A 20,695-nucleotide genomic window follows, 5' to 3' on the forward strand; every position below is an offset into this window, starting at 1 on the left:
TGAAGAATGCTACAATTTAGCGGGTAGAAGTTTGATACGGTTAGACTTTGTGTGAGAGCACTTTGTGGACTACAACTCTTCGCTGCTTTCGACGCGTTTGAAACGTCACCACCATTCGCACACGGACACTAGCTCACGGATCCCGCTAAACATGGCTGTGTCTTTGGTGCACTTCACCGCCTTCTTTCAGGGAGAGGACAACATCGTTGAGGTTGGCGAAAACCACGGGTAAGTCAACTTTATGGGGTGACGTCACATAGGCGACATGTAGTCTTTCTCGTTATGTCTTTTCCACAACTGCTAGCCGAAGAATCATACCATATACTGTCAAACTCGTAACAGGAAAGATTATATAAAAAATTTACAGACAACATATGTTCACATTCATGGCACAATTCAAACGGGACCAGAAAATAATTATTTTCTCCCATTCACTTGCATTGACGATTTTTCAACCTAGAGGTCTAGCGGGGTTAGCGAAGGGGGCGGGACTTACCAGCAATATAGTCAGCAAATCGGATTTGGGCATCAAGACCTGCAGTGTAAATGCAGCCTAAAACATATGCGATGCATCATTCAAAATACGGGTAAAACACCTGTGTACAATCAATACGTAAGAATAAAATTCCTTCATATTAATACAGTATTATTTTTACAGATTTCTCTTGGAGTGAAAAGTAAAGAGAGAAAGAGACCATGTGGGACTGAATTACTGTAGTATCAACATTATGCAAGAAGTGCTGTCAATTAAACTGAACTCGCATTGAACCTGGAATATTCCTTTAAGTCAACATCTGACTGTAAAACACCAACTGTTGTCAAAGTGTGGCTTACAAAGAGAAATAGTGTTTGTTTAAGGGGAGCATCTTTATATAATTGAACAATAAATGTCCTACAAGTAAATATGGGACAGAATGCGTAACCCATTTTATTTGTGTTTAGATGGGAAACCAGATATTTGATGCAGAAAAAATAAAAATAGTGGGATAAGTTTGGATTGATTGGGTCATCAAAAGTGCCTTAGAGAGAGAAAGAGAGAGAGAGAGAGAGAGAGAGAGAGAGAGAGAGAGAGAGAGAGAGAGAGAGAGAGAGAGAGAGAGAGAGAGAGCTTAGGGATGTCCACTGAAAATGGAAGTGATTTCAGAGGTTCTGGATAAAGATTACGAAGACAAGCTGAGACGAATCTCGTAGAGATAAGACCAGGAATGTGTATTAAGAAAGTAAACAGGTTCCGGTTTGAATTACTAGCAAAAAATAACATCCAAAAGAGATGCTTCTCCAAACATGATGACATTTCCTTCACTAAAGAACCAGAAGGTGGGTTTGTGGGAGGGACGGTGGCACTTTATTGCTGTGTGACTACAGCACTAGAGCCAGACAGGTAAATACTATGGTAATGAGGGTGTCTGCGAGTGCTTCTCCACACAGCGGGGGTTCATGTAATATCACAAGGGCAGGAGGTCAAACGGAGACATTAAAACTATAAAGGTTAAATGACAGTGATCACACATTTCAGATTATGCTTATCGCTGGAATGGTGGTAAACATGTTATTAGGTTTTTCATATTTTCAATATTATGACTTTATCTCAATCAACATCCTTTTAATTTTCACTTTGTAAGGGGAGTATACAAAGAAATTCTGTTTTCCATAAAGACATTTTTTTATTTTTCGCCCTATAGAAAAACATGTATTAAGCCAACAAACTGATCTTAGAACTTTTGAAAAACAATTTCTATCCTCCTGAGACCCAGAAAAAAAAGAAGTTGTTTGAATTTAGTATTTTATTTCATGTCATTACATTGTTTAGAGCATAAGAAACAATGCGATAAGCAATACGAAAAAAAAAATATATATATATATATATTATTCATATGTTATGTTATGTCCACTGTAGTCGACACCAGGACTCAGTTGTTTAAAAAATAAACAACATGAAATGACATGTATAGGAAAAAACAATGTGATTTTTTTTTCATTCTCCAATCAGTTTTTAGGTTTTAGGATTTATTTATTTTTTAAACAAAACTTTGTATAAAGATGATTCTCAACTATGTTATGAAAAATATAACATATTGAATTGATACACCATTTTAATTAGTGTGGGCCATAAATGTGTTGTGCCATTCAATATAATGTAGCTATACATATCGTATCTAATTGCACATTCTTGGGGCAGCATGAAATGAAAAAAGAAGTGTAATAATGTGAGTAATAATTGGCGACATTTTCATAATAATATCTAATATATCATAGGAATTTTGTATATAATTTCATCTGTTGTGTCTCCCAAAATGCCTGATAAACATGCTGTAAGTCCTGGTGTCTCTATGGACATGTATGAAATCAATGCCCTGTTTTGTAACAGAAAGTCATATTTTGATTAGAAACCCCATAACATTTTCCTGAGAAGTTGATTTATGAAAAAAAAAAAAGAAAGACAAAGAAGATTATTCAGATTTAATTGATAATTATAAAATATTATCATATTTCCATAAGAGTGCTAATCTCAATCACTATATCAGTGTCAGGCATTTTAAACACCAAGCAGAAGGGAGTTTTGACGTTGAAACCTCCAAACATTTGGTATCTCTGGAAAGCCCTGAATGTGCTCTTTTAAAACTGTGACATGTAGGCTGTCAGAGAAATGTAGGCTACTAAAATATAATGTTCATTACAGTGGACTAAAGTCTATTCCTGGGTCCCAGGAATATAAACACACACGCTGTTCCAGTCTCAATGCAAGTGTGTTGAACCCATGTGATGACATCTAGGGGGAAGAAAACGAATAGATTGCATGTGTTTGCTAGCGCGCTCATTATACTCCAGCAGATTTAGCAGTGCATGAATGTAACTTACAGAAGGAAATAGATCTCGTGTGTTTGCGCTCTCTGGGGTTTATCTGAGGTGTTGGGTGAAGTGCGGTGGGTTGAGAGAGTAGGGGAGGAGGCAAAGGAACTTCATTGGGCGGTCACATAAAAACTGCCAGGAGAACTGGATGCGGGATCAGTCGGTGATGTTCTCCGTTCTCGCATATTCCTGGAGCTACAGATCCACTGGACTTCTTCTGCTGGCTTCTTCTTCTACATGACGCGGAACTAATGACCTAAACATTCCCTTCAGCCTCGGACTTTTCTTATGTGAGGCGAACTCCGTTGAAAACTCCGTTTTACGTCTTCTCTTCAGGAATACCGTGCGCATCTCTACCAATGGTAAGTTGGCATGTCGTTGAAGTCAGCTTTCATTAAGATATGGTCATAGTAAGAAGTGATTTATGACTTTATCTGAGGCATACGTGGTTATTTAACCCCCAATTATACACGTTCAATACGCTTTTTGGACATTTTGTGTGTAGCTATATGCAAATCTTTACTTCACATCTTCTTTGCAGGCGAGACATCTTACTAGAATGCTCCCATTATAATCCACAAACTTGTCTGTACGTCGCGAGACGCAATTATTATAATCACCGGGAGCTTTCTGGATTGTCGCGTGCACGATAAGAGAATACTGGGTGTATTGGGAATGTTACACAGCATTAAATATGTCAATATGTTGCTCAGTCACTCTGGGGTGTTTATGGTAAATGTGTTTGCAAGTTTACCACCAACGCGTGCAAACACCTGACCGCACACACACACACACACACACACACACACACACACATACTGTGGTTGCATTTCATTCAAACAGAAAATATATTTTATCTTTAATTTATGTTTTAAGGTGGTGGCTAATACCATGTTACTACAAGTTTAATTGCTGTATGTTGTCACCTCTTAACAGTTATGGTCGTAGCTAACAAAAATGTAACGTTTTGCTAATGTTCCCATTATGAAAGCGTCTGATGTTTTTTCTTTGTTATACGACATTTCATTTTAGAATTTTGCAAGCATTAGTGGATCGTTACTTTGGACACAAACAAGTAGTGACATTTATGTACAAAATGTTACATGCACATCCAACTAAAACGTATAAACAATGTATAAAATAACATTTTTGTGCTAATGTGTTGAGAACATTATTAAAGACCAGATACGTTTGAACATTACTGGAAGAATGTCTGTTCCTAACATTGAGAGATCCTTGCCAGAATGTTAGCCAAAGCTCTGATAGCTGGGAAAGCAGCAACATATCAAGATTACTTCTGGAATCTACAACAAAATTCAACATGTTCCAAATCACTGTGACACCGGTTTCAGTGAAGAATCCAATCAAACACATCGCTAGCTCAAGGCTTACAAGCATGTATGTTGTTGTTTTTATTTCAAGTTAGTGTTAAAGAAAATAGTCTTAATTTGAAAAGTGAAGTGAAACCAGTCTCCAGTGTAAGAATGCACTAGTAAATTTGACCTCCACGAATGTTTTGAAGACTTGCACTTTGTCTTAAATGACTTGTAGTGAAGAGTGGTGGCACTCAGTCAAGCATAAGAACACGTCTGAAAGGTTTTATGAGGGACATTATGACATAAAGAGACACAGCAACCATGAGCCATCTGGCAGGGATCTTTGTCTTTAGTTCAAGGAGGTGGAAAGCAAAAGAGAAAATAAGATACTCTAAATATCTTTTCATACCAAATACTTGACATTAAAAGTAAACTGTTGTAAGAGTCAGACAGTCCACGACTGATTACAGATCAACAGATGTTGTCGTCTAGACTCTAGAGCAAGGGTCTTGAACCTTTTTTAGGCCAAGAAAGGGCTTCTTGTGGAATATGCTTATAGTACTTTAATACTGTACTTGCATACTTGGTTATCATTCTGCTTATATTGCAAAGCCATTAAAATCCTTGTTATTGGTGGACATTGTCATTTTTTTTTTTTTTTTTTTTAATGTGGGAGAGACAACGACACATTTAGATGAGTTGTTTTCTTAACTTTAATATCGTCATTCATTTTAATTTCATTCTTTTGTTTTCATAAAAATGAGTTTGGGATCAAACAATAAGATTATGTATGTACATGTCCTATGAGCATGATAGCACACAGAAGGCTGTCCGCTACTTTGCATTAGCTGCAATCAAGCTGTCTTGTTTTCTAAATGCACATGATGCTACTCAGGCTTCCAGATTTGGTTTCTGAATAAAACTTGTCAGAGGTTAAATCCTAACATTGGCTGCTCAATATTGTCTGTTACTCCCCCATACCCTGTCCCACACATCTGAAGAACCATGTGCATAACCTAATCTCATTACGCAGGGTTAGGGTAGAGCAAAGTCGAGCACTGTGAGCTTTACACGGCTCTGCCAAATTAAAGGACTGTAAACCCACACTGTGCAAAAGCACATGCATTACTCTCCATCTTCAAACACATCAAAAAAGGGATTCTGTAAATATTTAGGGCAGTATCTGTAGGCGTTTAAACAAGAGTAGGTGGTCTGAAGAAACCAATTGTTTGTGCTTTGTTACATGTTTTCTGGCATGGCTGATCAAAGTCTTTTAGTTACGCTCATTTTTATGGTTTGCTCTCGACATAATGAACTGTTTGAATAGCATTGTTGTTAAAACTGCAGACATTATGAATCTTTTAAAAGGTATATCACTCTAGAATGACAAGCACTAGTATCACAGCCCGTGAAGACGGGGAGAGAGAAATAACACTCGTGACCACACACACACACACACACACACACACACACACACACACACACACGGTGTTCTTGTTAAAATGCATCATTCCTGCTGTAATGGTTGGACTTGGTCCAGTAGAACTAAGTCCAAGAAATGACAAAATACAACTATTGAGTTCAGCTGTGGTTTCAGTGATGACGTTGTTTTCTGAGACCTTTCCCAAGCACTTGTGATTGTTATTAGTGCATTGACTCTGTGCTCGGATAATTTGTTGAAAATCACATTTGTGCAACCGAGATATCTGTTAAACGCACTCTGCTGTTGGCACGTATTTGGATGTTACGGGTTAACAAACCAGGACGGTGCCGCTTGCATGCCCAGTCTGGGTTGGGGGATTTTTAAAGACTCTTTAAGAAGGACTTGTAAGAAGACCATCAATAAAAGAGGCAGTTCTGAGATCCCTTTGTTGACAGACGAACCTCTATTTGTATGTAAATTGGAATTGCCGTCCTTTCAGGTGTTCACACCTGGTAGTCTTGTAAATGAGCGATGATAACGTGTTGCACAGGCAGCATTTTAGTCGCTTAAAGGTGTCTGGCCTAAACTTGCATTTCGCTCTTAGTGAAAATATACTCTTGCCTTGCAATCATGCCATGCTTATTCTGAAATGTTTCCTCTATTTACAAATAAACCCTTGTCTTTCAGGAAAAGGATCTCACCGCAGTTCTTAAACAGCCTTGCAGGACGACGTAACATTCGCTTGAGGAACTCGTCCTGTATCACCTCTCAACAAACATGGACTGTTTTCCCATGCTTTATTTTCTGTCGGTAAGTGGACTACGCCTATCCAGTCTTAATTGTGTGACAGGGTTGTTACATTTTTGCTGCAAATTAAAAGGCTTAGTCATTCTTTGCAAAAAACAGTGGTCAATCAGGAGTTTTGCTTTAAGCTGTTTTATCTTGCGGTTTGTGCACTTGAAAATTGTAGGCTGCCATCTTTGTTTGACATCAGTTGTGACTGCCAAACTGCTGTTTGGTTTGACCCTTAAAGGGATAGTTCACACAGAAAGAAATTCTGACATCAATTACTCACCCTCACATCATTCCAAACTTTATCTCAGTGTCCATAAACTCTTTATCGAGGTTTCCATGAAGAACCTTTAACATCCATGCAGTTTTTTCTACTTTACTGGAAAAATGTTCTTCAGATTATTAAAACATTCTTCAGATTAAGAAAAAAATGGTTCTTTGGGGAACCAAAAATGGATCTTAAATGGCATTGCTGCGAAAACTTTTGGAACCTTTAGTTTTAAAAGTGTACAATGAAAGTCAATGGGGTCCAAAGTTTTTTGAACTCCTTTGAGTTCTTCTCTGAAGAAATGATGACATGAGGGTGAGTAAATGATGACAGAATTATATCTATTGAATTATAAGCAAGTTGTGAATAAGGATCTAAACATACTCTGTGCATGATTTGAAACGCTTTTACAGTACTTTTAGAGAACTTTTTAGTACTGTTTTTGGAGTTTTACGAATATACTATTTCGGTCTTTCTAGTCCCAAATTTTATGTTTAATTTAATGTGTTACTTGCTAATTCTTTGTAATTACTTGTGAAATTGACTAGCAACTTCTGTGTGCAATTTGTTTCCAAGTAAACATTTTCAGTGTAGTTTTGTGCATCGTTGTTGTGTCGGATGTATTGCAGACTATCGTGATTGTTTTAGTTCATCTACTGTCATGGTGGAGCAAGAGTTTGAAGTGAATGTTGCTCAGTAAGTCAGTGGAAAGATGCGGTCACATTCGGCGAGATTTTGTAGTCATAAAAGGTTAATATTGTAGCCATGTATTTTGTACATTTAACACTGAAGTCAAACTGATTTTACAATCAAGCAGATTTCTGTTGGTCAACGTGTCGAATCCAACTTGAACCATTGTGAAATCTTTGTGGGGAAATTGTTTGAACAATGGTAAATTAAGTCAAAATGTTCATAACAAGCTTCTTGAATAAAAACACAGTTATTTGAAGGAAACTTTGTCGCCCCCTTGAGTATGGAGGTCACGCTAAGCGTGTTCAACGAGACTCGCAACTCAGCCTTTGAATACTTGCATAAAGTCTGTTTCTGACCTAAATGATCAAATTGACTTGTTTTTGTTGTTTCTGGAAATGTTTTTGGTATGTGGTTTCATCATTGAATGTGACAAAGAAGAGGCAAACATCTTTCACTGAAGTCTTGCTTTTCTGTTTCCTTGTTCAACCGCCCACCAGAGACATCATGATTCCTGGTAATCGAATGCTGATGGTTATTTTATTATGCCAAGTCCTACTGGGAGAGAGCAGCTATGCTAGTCTAATACCTGAGGAAGGGAAGAAGAAAGTGTCGGCTCAGCACCTGGGTCAGAGTCATGAACTGCTGCGGGACTTTGAAGCCACGCTCCTGCACATGTTTGGGCTTCAGAGGCGACCGCGACCCAGCACCTCGACTGTCGTGCCCCAGTACCTGCTGGACCTGTATCGACTGCAGTCGGGGGAGGCGGACGAGGCCGGAGCCCACGACCTCAGCTTCCACTATCCCGAACGGTCCACCAGTCGGGCGAACACTGTGAGAGGATTCCATCATGAAGGTAAAACCGCAGAGATTGTGACCGTTATTCGTGCGATAACAGTGGCCTTTTCAGCTGTGCAATATGACGTTCTGCTCCACTGTATGGATTGTTTAGGTGAGATACACTACTGGTCAAATGGTTTAGATCAGTAAGATTGTGTATGTTTTTAAAAGAAGTCTCTTCTGCTCACCAAGGCTGCATTTATTTGATAAAAAACAGTGATATTGTGAAATAATATGACAATTTAAAATGACTGTTTTCTATTTTAATATATTTTAAAATGTAATTTATTCCTCAGATGAAAGCTCATCATTACTCCAGTCTTCAGTGTCACATGATCCACAGAAATCACTCTAATATGCTGATTTTATGCTAAAAAAAAACATTCATTATTATTATCAATGTTGAAAACAGTTTTTTTCCCCAAAATTCTTTGATGCATAGAAAGTTCAAAAGAACAGCATTTATTTAAAATAGAATATTTTCTAACATTATAAATGTCTTTACTGTAACTTTTGATCAGTTTAACTCATCCTTGATGAATAAAAGTATTGATTTATTTTATTTCTTTCCCCCAAAAAATTAAATTTTAATTCTTACTGACCCCAAACTTTAATGTTACAAAAGCTTTAGATTTCAGATAAATGCTGTTCTTTTGAACTTTCTATTCATCATAGCATCATGAAATAAAAATATAAAAAACTGTTTTCAACATTGATAATAATCATAAATGTTTCTTGAGCATCAAATCATCATATTAGAATGATGAAGGATCATGTGACACTGAAGACTGGAGTAATGATGCTGAAAATTCAGCTTTGATCACAGGAATAAATTACACTTAACTATATATTCACATAGAAAACAGCTGTTTTAAATTGTAATAATATTTCACAATATTACTGTTTTTGTTTGTATTTTTAATCAAATAAATGCAGCCTTGGTGAGCAGAAAAGACTTTTAAAAACATAAAAAAATCGTACCGATCTAAAACTTTTGACCGGTAGTGTGCATGTGATTGATTGATTGATTTAGTCTGTTATTTGGAAATGCAGCATACACTGAGCACAAGACAAATTTCCCTAAGGGGACAGTACAGTATATTGTATTGTATGTATTGTACTTGCCCAGCCGACAAAAATAGGTTCTAAGAACGCTTTGTTTGTTTATGTTTCCATTCAGTTGTGAACGTTCAAAATGTCCAGGACATCATGTTTTATCATTTTGCAAACATCATGGGAACGTTAGTTTTGAATGCTCTCTGAATGCTCTGATAAATCCAACTAAAACATTTCAGAAGAAAAGTTAAATGACAGATGTGTAAACGGTTTTGTGCCTACATTTTGATAACATTATTATAGACTAGATAACTTTGAACGAACATTCTATCAATGTTACTGGAGGAGCGTTTGTTCATCACTAAGTTCTGAGAACGTTGGGATAGTTTATACTCAACCCAGCATTTAAAAAGAATTTTAAAAAGTTTATACTTTTTCATGTGGATCCTGTTGAGGGACTTTCCTCAACATGTAATTATTTTTAATGCTATACTCTACAGATTTCTAAATAAACTCCTGTTGCCAACCATGTGGTCTGTCAGGCGGACAGGATTCCTAGAATAAAAACGTTCAGATTCAGGGTGATAGAAGGCCATCGGCATGCTTAAACAGTCTATTCGGGTTATTTTATGTTTTTTATAACCTTCGTACTTTCGCTGTAAATGTGGTAACCTGCAGTTGTTACCTTAAGTCAATTTTATTCCTGATTTAAAAATAAATTAGATGTATAAAGGTTGATTCAGTGATGTTAAATCATATTTTTGTCTTGAATAAAACCAGTTAATTAAGATGATTTACCTTTTTCAGTGTAAATTAATCAGAGTTCATTAAAAAATGTGGAGATTCTGCAGTTGTGCAAGATGATACTTTGGACCAACTTTAAATTGTTACATCTAAATGTTCTAAAGGTTTTTTTCTTATTATATATTTACAGATTACACCTAAAATTTATTTGATTTAATATCAATCCAAATATTTATTTTCCCAAAGACAAAACATTCATACAAAGTAAAAAAAATAATATATATATATATACTGTATATATATATATATATATATATATATATATATATATATATATATTTATTTATTATGAAGACCACACTTAATAAATATACTATCCTTAGACACCAACCAAAATTACTTAATGTAGTTCAATATATATATATATATATATATATATATATATATATATATATATATATATATTGTGTTAGTCAATTGTTTATTTAGTTTACTTACTATAAATAAGGACACCTTCAAAAGACCTTAAAGTTTATTATGTCTTTTTAAAATATGCAAAAAAATATTTCTTTTTTTTTACAAAACATAAAAAAAAAAAAATAATAATAATTGCTGCACTTCAACAACACTCTGTCAAGTGAAAATCCTATTTAAACAAAAGTGTTTGTTTGATTTATTTTCTATGAGGAGTGTTATTTTGAATGTCTATTGATTACTATTGAAGAAAATTATTAAAAAAATAACTGGATGACAATTAAGCCTCGTTCAGACTGTCAGTCCAAATCCGGATTGAAATCCGATCACATTTAGCGAGTGTGAACAGCAGAAAATCACATGAAATGCGATTTTACGAATCCGTTTTGAGCTACATTCATAAGGGGTTTGAAATCCTATTCAAATCGCATTTCTGGATATCAGTTTCAGTCCGACCACTCTGATCGGATTACGCGAGGTTTATGTGACTTTCTCACGCTACATAAAAGGTAAACATGTCAGACGCTGTTAGTCGCTGATAGTTAAACATGCTGAAAGTCGCTACACATTGTCATGTTGTAAATAAGACAGCATCTGTATCGCAAACCCCTCCATGTTACTGTTGTCGATGTTGTTTTTGGCGTAAGCCTAGAAACCAATGCAGATATTCCGGTAAACGAACGAGCGCCACGGGACACGCAAATCAGATCCGAATAGTTGCGATACTTTGTAGACAGGCAATCATTTTAGATCAGATTCCAATCGGGTACACAAATAATCGGATTTGGACGGACAGTGTGAAGGCGCTTCAAATCCTGTTCCTGGAGATCTGCCTTCCTACAAAGTTCAGTTCCAGCCCTGATCAAACACACCTGAACCAGCTAAGCAAGATCCTCAGGAAAACTGGAAAATTAGTTTGTCAGAGCAAGGTTGATCTGAACTTTGCAGGAAGGCAGATCTCCGGAAACAGGCTTGGACACCCCTGCTGGATGGGATAATAAAGAGTTCGTCTGTCGCTATCCAAAATTAATCCCGACTGGGTGATTAGTTCCATGACTTGATTATCGGACTAATACCAATTAAGTGAATATTAAATTGCCTTATTTTTGCCTTAATTGTGATAGGATAGTATAGAGTGGAAGCGAGGTGGGGGACGGGATCGGGAAAGGTCCAGGAGCCGGGATTCGAACTCGGGTCACCCGAAGCGCAACGGCGGCCCATAAGGCTATCGGTGCCGACAATATTAAATTATTTTAAATATTTAAGAACAATCTTGAAAGCTTCTGCTGAGAAGAAATAAATAGGTTGGCCTAGCAACAAGACAAACATGGCAACAATATTACATTATTAATTTCTATATCATTCATTATTAATCTGAAAATCCAAATGACTATTTTATGTTCTGTTAGTCTCTTGCCAGTTTCTTCTTCTTCTGAATGAGTTTTTCAGTGGAGACTCCAGAGTTTCTAGCCATCTATTCAGTATAGAAACACTGAAGTCTTTCTCTAAGTAAGATGATAATTAAATGCTTAGTTTTATGATCAAAATGTTTTTAAACATATAATGCAATGCAATACAATGATGATTGAGAGACGTGAACAAATAAACCTTCCTCAAAAGCCTGATGATCATATTTGATACGCATGATTTTTCTATAAATGATGTCTGATAATCAAGTAAAGCGAAGCTGCTTCAGTCCAGTTGAAATATTACTAACAATATCAAAGTTATTCTTGCGTTTCCTTGATAAATCAGGGCAGATTTGACACAGAAAGACTCGTGAAGCTTGAGCTGAAGGAGGACGTTTGTACAATTATACTGAAAGACTTGATAAAAGAGTCTAAACTATCAGTCGGAATTTTTTCTAAAAACGTATGTCTGGATAATCAAGTAAACCTTAGTCTTTCTCTGAGTTTTGATCCTTTGAAATCTGCATATGAGACACTTAGCAGTGGATTTAATAGGGTTTGGGTCATTCGCGTTTGGTCTTGACCTGTTCTCTGATGTCTCTCCTCTAGAGCACATGGAGGAGTTGCAGTCAGACGGCTCTCAGGAGACTCCGCTTCGCTTCATCTTCAATCTCAGCAGCATCCCAGAGGAGGAACTCATTTCCACCGCAGAGCTGCGTATCTACAGGCAACAAATAGATGATGCAACCTCAGATCCTGCACACTCGGGAGACGAGGGTCTCCAGCGGATAAACATATACGAGGTGCTGAAGCCTCCGCGGGCCGGGCAGCTCATCACGCAGCTCCTGGACACGCGGCTAGTGCGCCACAACGCGACCCGGTGGGAGAGTTTCGACGTGAGTCCCGCCGTGCTGCGCTGGACCCGTGACAAGAGCTCAAACCACGGGCTCGCCGTGGAGCTCGTGCCTCTGAACCCGAGCCGGCGTCACCGGGGACGCCACGTACGCGTGAGCCGTTCCCTGCATCCGACACCGGATGAAGACTGGGACCAGCTCCGCCCACTGCTAGTCACGTTCGGGCACGACGGAAAAGGTCATCCGCTAACGCGGAGAGCGAAGCGAAGCCCCAAGCAAAGAGGCCGAAAGCGCAACCGCAACTGCCGGAGACACGCGCTTTACGTGGACTTTAGCGACGTGGGCTGGAACGACTGGATCGTGGCTCCTCCGGGTTACCAGGCGTACTACTGTCACGGCGAGTGTCCGTTTCCCTTGGCCGATCACCTGAACTCCACCAATCACGCTATCGTACAGACGCTGGTTAACTCGGTGAACACCAACATTCCCAAAGCCTGCTGTGTTCCCACCGAGCTCAGTGCGATTTCCATGCTGTACCTGGACGAGACGGACCGAGTGGTGCTGAAGAACTATCAGGAGATGGTGGTGGAGGGATGCGGATGCCGCTGAGACACGGGACACATTCACACCCGTATGTGGACACTTATTTATAACTTCTGTGTTGAGATGTGTGTTTGTCTCGATCATATATTTTGACAAAAAGTATATATAAATATATATTTATATCAACATAAGTAAAAAAAAAAAAAAATGTTTTTAAAAGTGTCCTTATTTGAATTATAATTCAGCTGTACAGCTTTCCATAATGTATATCAGACTGTATAAGGGTTTTTCTATGTGCTAGAAGAATTAGAAGCCACTAAAAGTTTATTTACTGCTAGTATTTATTTCTTTAATACAATATACATTCACGAAAATAGAAATGCGTAGCCAACGAACCCCCTATTTGATCAGAGCGCATCGTCTGTGTACTTAAAATAGAGCACTGTGTGAAATCCTAGGAAAACTGATTTTCTTCTATATCAGTAAAAGGAATCAGATATGTATTGATGTGAGTTAATGTTTTGCATCAGCATGTGATTTACATGTTCCCAAAATAACTTTGTTGTTAAATAAATTGTGAAACATTCCAACAACAATGTGAGATTAATCAAAGGTAGTGTTTCAAAGGTTCAAGAACTAAAGGATGATATTGGCTTCTCACACACACTGGAAGGCAGCCAGATATATATATATATATATATAAATATATATATATATATATATATATATATATATATATATATATATATATATATATATATATATATATATATATAACAAATGCAGATTTAAAACCTTGTGTATCTATGCCAGTCATCTTCAAACATATTTTGTGAACCCATGAACTGTCTAATGCTGAAACGCCATTGCTTGCATTTTAGCAATTCAAACCTCTGCTATATGTTTGTCATTAAATTGCACACTTTTAAAGTATTTTCATTTGCATGGTTCAATTACACTCATCATCGCAAACGGTTTATATATAGATATGACATAAGGGAAAAGGTAATCGTTTGTTTCATATTATACATGTCATTTGTTATGGATAGCCTAATGTGTGTGTGAGTTTGAGTGTGTGGGGGGGGGTGGGGGGTGGGGGGGGGGGGTAGGGGGGTGCTTCTATAGACCAACATCCAAATATGTAAACAATTATCTGTTTTATTAAATATGTCATGAGAGAGGTCTATAAAGTTTCATTATAGTAATATTTATTTGTCTTAATTATTTTGAATCAAGAAACAAAGATATCCATCTGAAAACTCAAAAAATCTGTCAAGAACATGTTAAGAGCCCGGTTAATGACAATTAAGCACATTTTATGCCACACTTATTATTTTAATGGGAAAAAAACATGGTTACACTTTATTTTATGGTGATGTATAGTTACATTGTGCTTCCTCAGATAAGTACTGAGTAATATTAATTAACTGCAACTATAGAGTTACGGTTAGGGTTAGGGTTTAGTTTAGGGTTAGTTACATGCAATTACTGTTATTACTGTAGTAAGTAAATGTAGTAAAGCACGTCACCTAAAAATAAAAATGTTACCAAGAAGTTGGGTTTTTTATTATTTTTTTATAATACAATAAAAAATTACTATGTTACAGTAATGATTAACTGATCAGAGTGATCACCTCTCATGAAAATAATGCTTCAGTGCAAAAAGTTATTAATTTTCACCTTTCATCTGTGAAATGTAATCTGAGCATTTGTGTGACATTGTATGAAAACAAGTTGACTGGCTTCATCAGCACTGAAGAGGAGATCACAGGGTTTAATGGGATTTGAGCTGTCAATCAACACACCTCTCTGGAAGTGGAAGGTATTTTAGTCTAGATTAAGAGAAGACAAGGTTTGCATACATTACCAACAAAAATGTATTATTATTATTATTAATGAATATGCAGTCTTTGATTAGACAAAGGCCTGCATTGCAGAAAGCTATAGGGAAATGTGATGAGTGGACATGACACTGCAAAGATCATACCTAAACGAAAATGTTAACATGACTCTGATTTTATAACTATTAACAATATCAGCATGTTGCCAGTGGATTCCAACAGAAGTAGCTCCACATTTCCACAGCAGTCATCCTCCAGGTGATTTCTCTTTTGGATACGTAACGATTTATTTAAAAAGCCCCCTTTCATTTATTTTTCATTTTAATTTATTTTATTTTGTAGGCTATTTATTTTTATTTAATTATTTATTTGTTTTATTGTGATTTTGGTACTAGTTATGCTCAACCTAAGGCTGAACAATTGCGGTTATATTCAGAGATATGATAATGTATCTTGTTTGTTTGTGTTGTTGAAGCATAATAATGAAAATAAAAGCATAATAAAAAGAGTCCTCCTCCAGGTGCGGCCTGCAGCTCCAGCCCGTCTGACCCGCACAATAGCGGCTAGACTGCGTGACGCACGCGCACCGCTGAGTCTGAATGGGAGTGACACTTGCGTGGATCTGGCGACGCGACGCGAGCGCAAATCAAAGGTGAGACGGCGTGTCTCCATCAGCAGACTGAATACAGACGCCTGTCAGGCTCTAATCACTCATTTACTGCCTGTATTCCAGCACTCCAACGGAAGCCCTTTGAACTGTCAATAAGCATCATTGTCCGATCATCTTTCACCCTTTTGTTAAATGCTTTTCTGCTTTAAGGCTTAAATTGACCAGATCCTCTGATGCTACTTACAGCTCGCGCGAAAATAAACACGTGTCAAAAATACTGTTAAGGATTTCCGTCATAATTGGATTCTTTTGTCAGTAACGTTTCCAGTTGTTTCCCTATGTGATTCACTACTATGTAATTAACAAGATTTCACTCACATAATGTTTGTAAACATTATTGAAAGATATGCCGATGTCCTTATTTTTATTTTATTTTTAATATTTTTATTTATTAATTAGTTTAGATTTGGTGAAAATACAACTTATGGAAGTGTACACCCCTCACATTCAGCAAATGTTTTAGTATATCTTCTCAAGGGACAATACTATAGAAATGAAACTTGGATATATTTTAGAGTAGTGAATGTGCTGCTTGTATAGCAGTGTATATTTACTATCCTCTGAAAACTACTCAACACACAGCCATTATTGACAAAATAACTGGCAACAAAAGTGAGTGCACCCTAAGTGATAATAGCTGTATGCCGTTTAACCATGCAAAGAAACATGTCCTATTCATGTTTTAGAGCAGTTAAAATTTGTGCTTTGAGTACAATTCTCTCATACTGACCACTGGATGTTCAACATGGCACCTCAAGGCAAAGAACTCTCTAAGAGTTGATTGGTAACACCCTGAAACTGAGTTAAAGTACAGGCCAGGGTCATACAGAGGTTTTCCAAGACAGGTTCCACTCGTAACAGGCCTCGCAAGGGTCAATCAAAGAAGTTGAGTCCTCGTGATGTGCGTCAGGTTTAAAAAAAACAGATGCATGATTGTGCCAGCATTGCTTTAGAGGTTGCAGAAGTTGAAGGTCAGCTTGTCAGTGCTCAGACCATACGCCGCACACGGCAACAAGTCTGTTTGCATGGCCGTCGTCCCAGAAGGAAGCCTCTTCTGAAGCTGGCTCACAAGAAAGCCCGCAAACAGTTTGCTGAAGACAACCTGTCCAAGAGCATGAATCACTGGAACCATGTCCTGTGGTCTGATGAGACTAAGATAAACTTGTTTGGCTCAGATGGTGTCCAGCATGTGTGGCGGCGCTCTGGTGAGGAGTACCAAGAACATTGTGTCTTGCCTACAGTCGAGCGTGGTGGTGGTAGCGTCATGGTCTGGGGCTGCATGAGTGCTGCTGGTACTGGGGAGCTGCACTTCAGTGAGGAAAACATGGATTCCAACATGTACTGTGACATTCTGAAGCAGAACATGATGCCCTCCCTTCAGAAACTGGGCCGAACCGCATGATAACGACCCCAAACACACCGCCAAGATGACGACTGCCTTGCTGAGGAAGCTGAAGGTGAAGGTAATGGAGTGGCCAAGTATTTCTCCAGACCTGAACCCTATTGAGCACCTGTGGGGCGTCCTCAAGCGGAAGGTGGAGAAGCACCATGTGTCTAACATCCATCAGCTCCGTGATGTCATGGAGGAGTGGAAGAGGATCCTGTGCAGCTCTGGTGAACTCCATGCCCAGGAGGATTAAGGCAGTGCTAGATAACAATGGTGCTCACACAAAATATTGACACTTTGGACACAGTTTTGACATGTTCACTTAGGGTGCACTCACTTTTGTTGCCAGCTATTTTGACAATTATGGCTGTGTGTTGAGTAGTTTTCAGAGGACAGTAAATATACACTGCTATACAAGCAGCACATTCACTACTCTAAAATATATCCCAATTTCATTTCTATAGGATTGTCCCTTGAGAAGATATACTAAAATGTTTGCTGAAATGTGAGGGGTGTACTCACTTTTGTATATATATATATATATATATATATATATATATATATATATATATATATATTAGAAGATTTTCTGAAACTGGATGATACAGTCTGTAGCGGGGTTGAAATAATGTTTACATGGCTTTAACCTCATGTTTAGAGCTGTGTCCTAAATATGTTATTGAAAAATAAACTGTATTTCTAACTTAAATATTGGTCTCGCAATGGCTCTCCCTCACCCTCTTGATGTGTGGAAATATGACTTTAAAAAAAAGTTCTCAAAAAAATTTAAACATTTTCGTGCATTTGTATGTTTCCTGAGATTACCCATATACAGCGATTAACGTGTAAAATAAGCAGCATCGTATCTAATCTTTGAAGAGGAAAAAAGCCCAGAACATTTGTCTTCTCTCTTTGCAAAGCTTTAGTCAAATTACCTCAGCCTGGAGGTAGAGGCTTGCCACTTTTCCTTTGAAGACTATATCAGACACAGGTTTGTCAGATGAGGGAAGGTAGGAATTTCATTTTGAAGTGGCTTAGGGCAGAGGCCGAGCTTTTCCAAGGTTTCTTGGAGCAGACGCACATCAACTGGCCTCCCTCCATCAAGATAACACTGCTTATAATCACACCAAACTCTCAGAAAGATGCCTACAGTCACCTGATACAGTTTAAACAAAACAAACAACAACTCTGGTGCAATCTTTGAAAGTAACATTTTTAGTAAAAGACTGGCAAAAGAGCCATGAAAAGTCTGTGCCAAATAACACTTTAGTGCATAGTGGCAAAAATTATAACCAAGTAATAACTGTAGAAAAATTCTTACAAAATGCTTTTATTCATAGGCACAAAAAAAAAGCTATTTTCTCAGTGCAAAGACAAAAGGTTTTTGATTCACAACATCATCAGTATCACGCACATCTGAGTGCAAGTTTCTCCTCTTGTTGGAGGATTGGTTTAAAAGTTGTTAGTGTAGATAAAGTGCTGTCCGTCAGTAGATTGAATGTGTGTTGTTGAGCGAGAGGTTTCTCTCTGTGCGGTCCTCAGCTCAGACTTGTTTCATCATGCACCTTTGCAGCACCTCTTACTAAGCAGTGGATATGTGGCTTGTTTTGATGCGAGGATCAGTTGGCTAGTAACGGCTGATGTCAGTGCAGGTGGAGGTCAGATCCTCTTGTTTCACTCCCCCGCTCACTGTGCCGTATTCATACGCGGCCCCAAGTGTGTGGAGTGGGAGCCAAGCGGGTGATACACTAGAAGCGGCTGCTTTGCATCTTTGCAACTGCAGGGTTATTCATGTCACACAGCCTCAGCCTGGTCTTTTGCTCTGGGGTTTGAGTCAACTACACTGAACAAAATTATTTGAGATTATTATTGTTTGATACTGACCCCCCTGGACCCCCCAATACAGTAAAACTGCACATTTTAGAGTGGCATTTTATTGTGGCCAGCCTAAGGCACACCTGTGCAATAATCATGCTGTCTAATCAGCATCTTGATATGCCACACCTGTGAGGTGGATGGATTATCTCTGCAAAGGAGAAGTGCTCACTAACACAGATTTACACAGATTTGTGAACAATATTTGAGAGAAATAGGCCTTTTGTGTACATAGAAAAAGTCTTAGATCTTTAAGTTCAGCTCATGAAAAATGTTGCGTTTATAATTTTGTTCAGTATAATTCAACTGACGACCCAGCTAACAGGGAACGCTATCAGAACTTTGGCTAACGTTCTGTCAAGGTTCTCTTAGAATTATGAACAAACGTTCTTCCAGTAACATTAATACAACATTCATTCAAAGATATCTGGTCTTTAATAATGTTCTTAAAACGTTAGCACAAAAACATTATATATATAGGAACGTTTTTACCTGAAATGTTTAGTTGGATGTTAGTCTTGTTTCAGAACGTTCAGAGAACATTCAAAAGTAACGTTCCCATAATGTTTGCAAAATTATCAAATGGAATGTTCCCTTAACGTTCACATAACCAAGCTTAAAATATTTTACGGTTTGAACATTCAGAAATACAATTTTTATAACTTAATGGGAACGTTAGTAAAACGTTCTTAGAACATATTTTTGTTAACGAGATAGTGGAACATTTTGGCTGTTGTAGAGTAGACAGAATAATCTTTATTCTAATTCACAAAACCAAAACATAGGAGATCATTGGAGATTATAGTAAACGCAACCACTAAACATTTACTGGCAAACAATATCGGACACAATAACTGAGGAAACTTAGGGTGTACTCACACTAGGCGATCTGAACCATACCCGAGCACGTTTGACCCCCCCAAGTCTGGTTCGGTTGACTAGTGTAATCACTTCATTTAACCGTCCCTGGCTCGCTTGGAAGAGGTGGGCCAGAGCACGTATGGATCGTTCAGTATGGATCGGGCGTGGTACGCATGTAGTGTGATCGCTAACCGTGCCGGAGCATGGAACAGTTACTACTGTTCTACTACTTTTCTGTGCGCTACTGTCATCATTAGGACAGCAAACATTTTCTATTACTACTTGGATAATTCAAGTGAATCAAGTGAAAATTGCTAGTGGCATAAATTATAAATCTATTAGGCAGTCTATTAGCGAAAGCGCTTTTCTTCATGTTTTCTTCAAAACAAAAAGTTACATCTTAAATGATGCAAGCGTGCTCCGGCAAGGAAAGTTAAGTGTAATGTGAATTAGGGCCAGCGGGAGTGGGAGACAGTGGGAGACAATCGTGCCAGGGCTCGGTACAAGGCAACCGTGCCTAGTGTGAGTACAACCTAAGGGTATAGCAGGGAGATAATTAGCAAGAATAGGAACAGGTGTGACTATAATTAAGAACCATGGGAACTAATGACAGCAAACAAAGACAAAGAAACACAGGGAACAGAATGAAAACAAAACCAAAACAGAGCATACATGTGGCATAATGACTACTGCAGATTTCCTGCAGAACGGGACCAGCGGGGGCACAGGAGACTCTAGTTGGACGGGACCAGAAGGGGCACAGGAAATTTCGTGCTGGACAGAACCAACGGGGGACTGGAGA

General features: G+C 38.0%; 1 protein-coding gene across 1 annotated transcript; it reads left to right on the plus strand.

Moving 5' to 3' along the window:
• The first annotated feature begins 2,973 nt into the window (after window positions 1-2,973).
• Window positions 2,974-13,455, plus strand: bmp4 (bone morphogenetic protein 4). The gene is made up of 4 exons (XM_084392849.1): window positions 2,974-3,212; window positions 6,277-6,399; window positions 7,840-8,195; window positions 12,472-13,455. The coding sequence occupies exons 3-4, from the start codon at window positions 7,847-7,849 to the stop codon at window positions 13,323-13,325; spliced, it is 1,203 nt and encodes a 400-aa protein (XP_084248975.1). The 5' UTR covers window positions 2,974-3,212; window positions 6,277-6,399; window positions 7,840-7,846; the 3' UTR covers window positions 13,326-13,455.
• The last annotated feature ends 7,240 nt before the right edge of the window (window positions 13,456-20,695 follow it).

Source organism: Rutilus rutilus, assembly GCF_951802725.1.
Source record: "Rutilus rutilus genome assembly, chromosome: 21".
In the NCBI taxonomy this organism is placed as follows: domain Eukaryota; kingdom Metazoa; phylum Chordata; class Actinopteri; order Cypriniformes; family Leuciscidae; genus Rutilus; species Rutilus rutilus.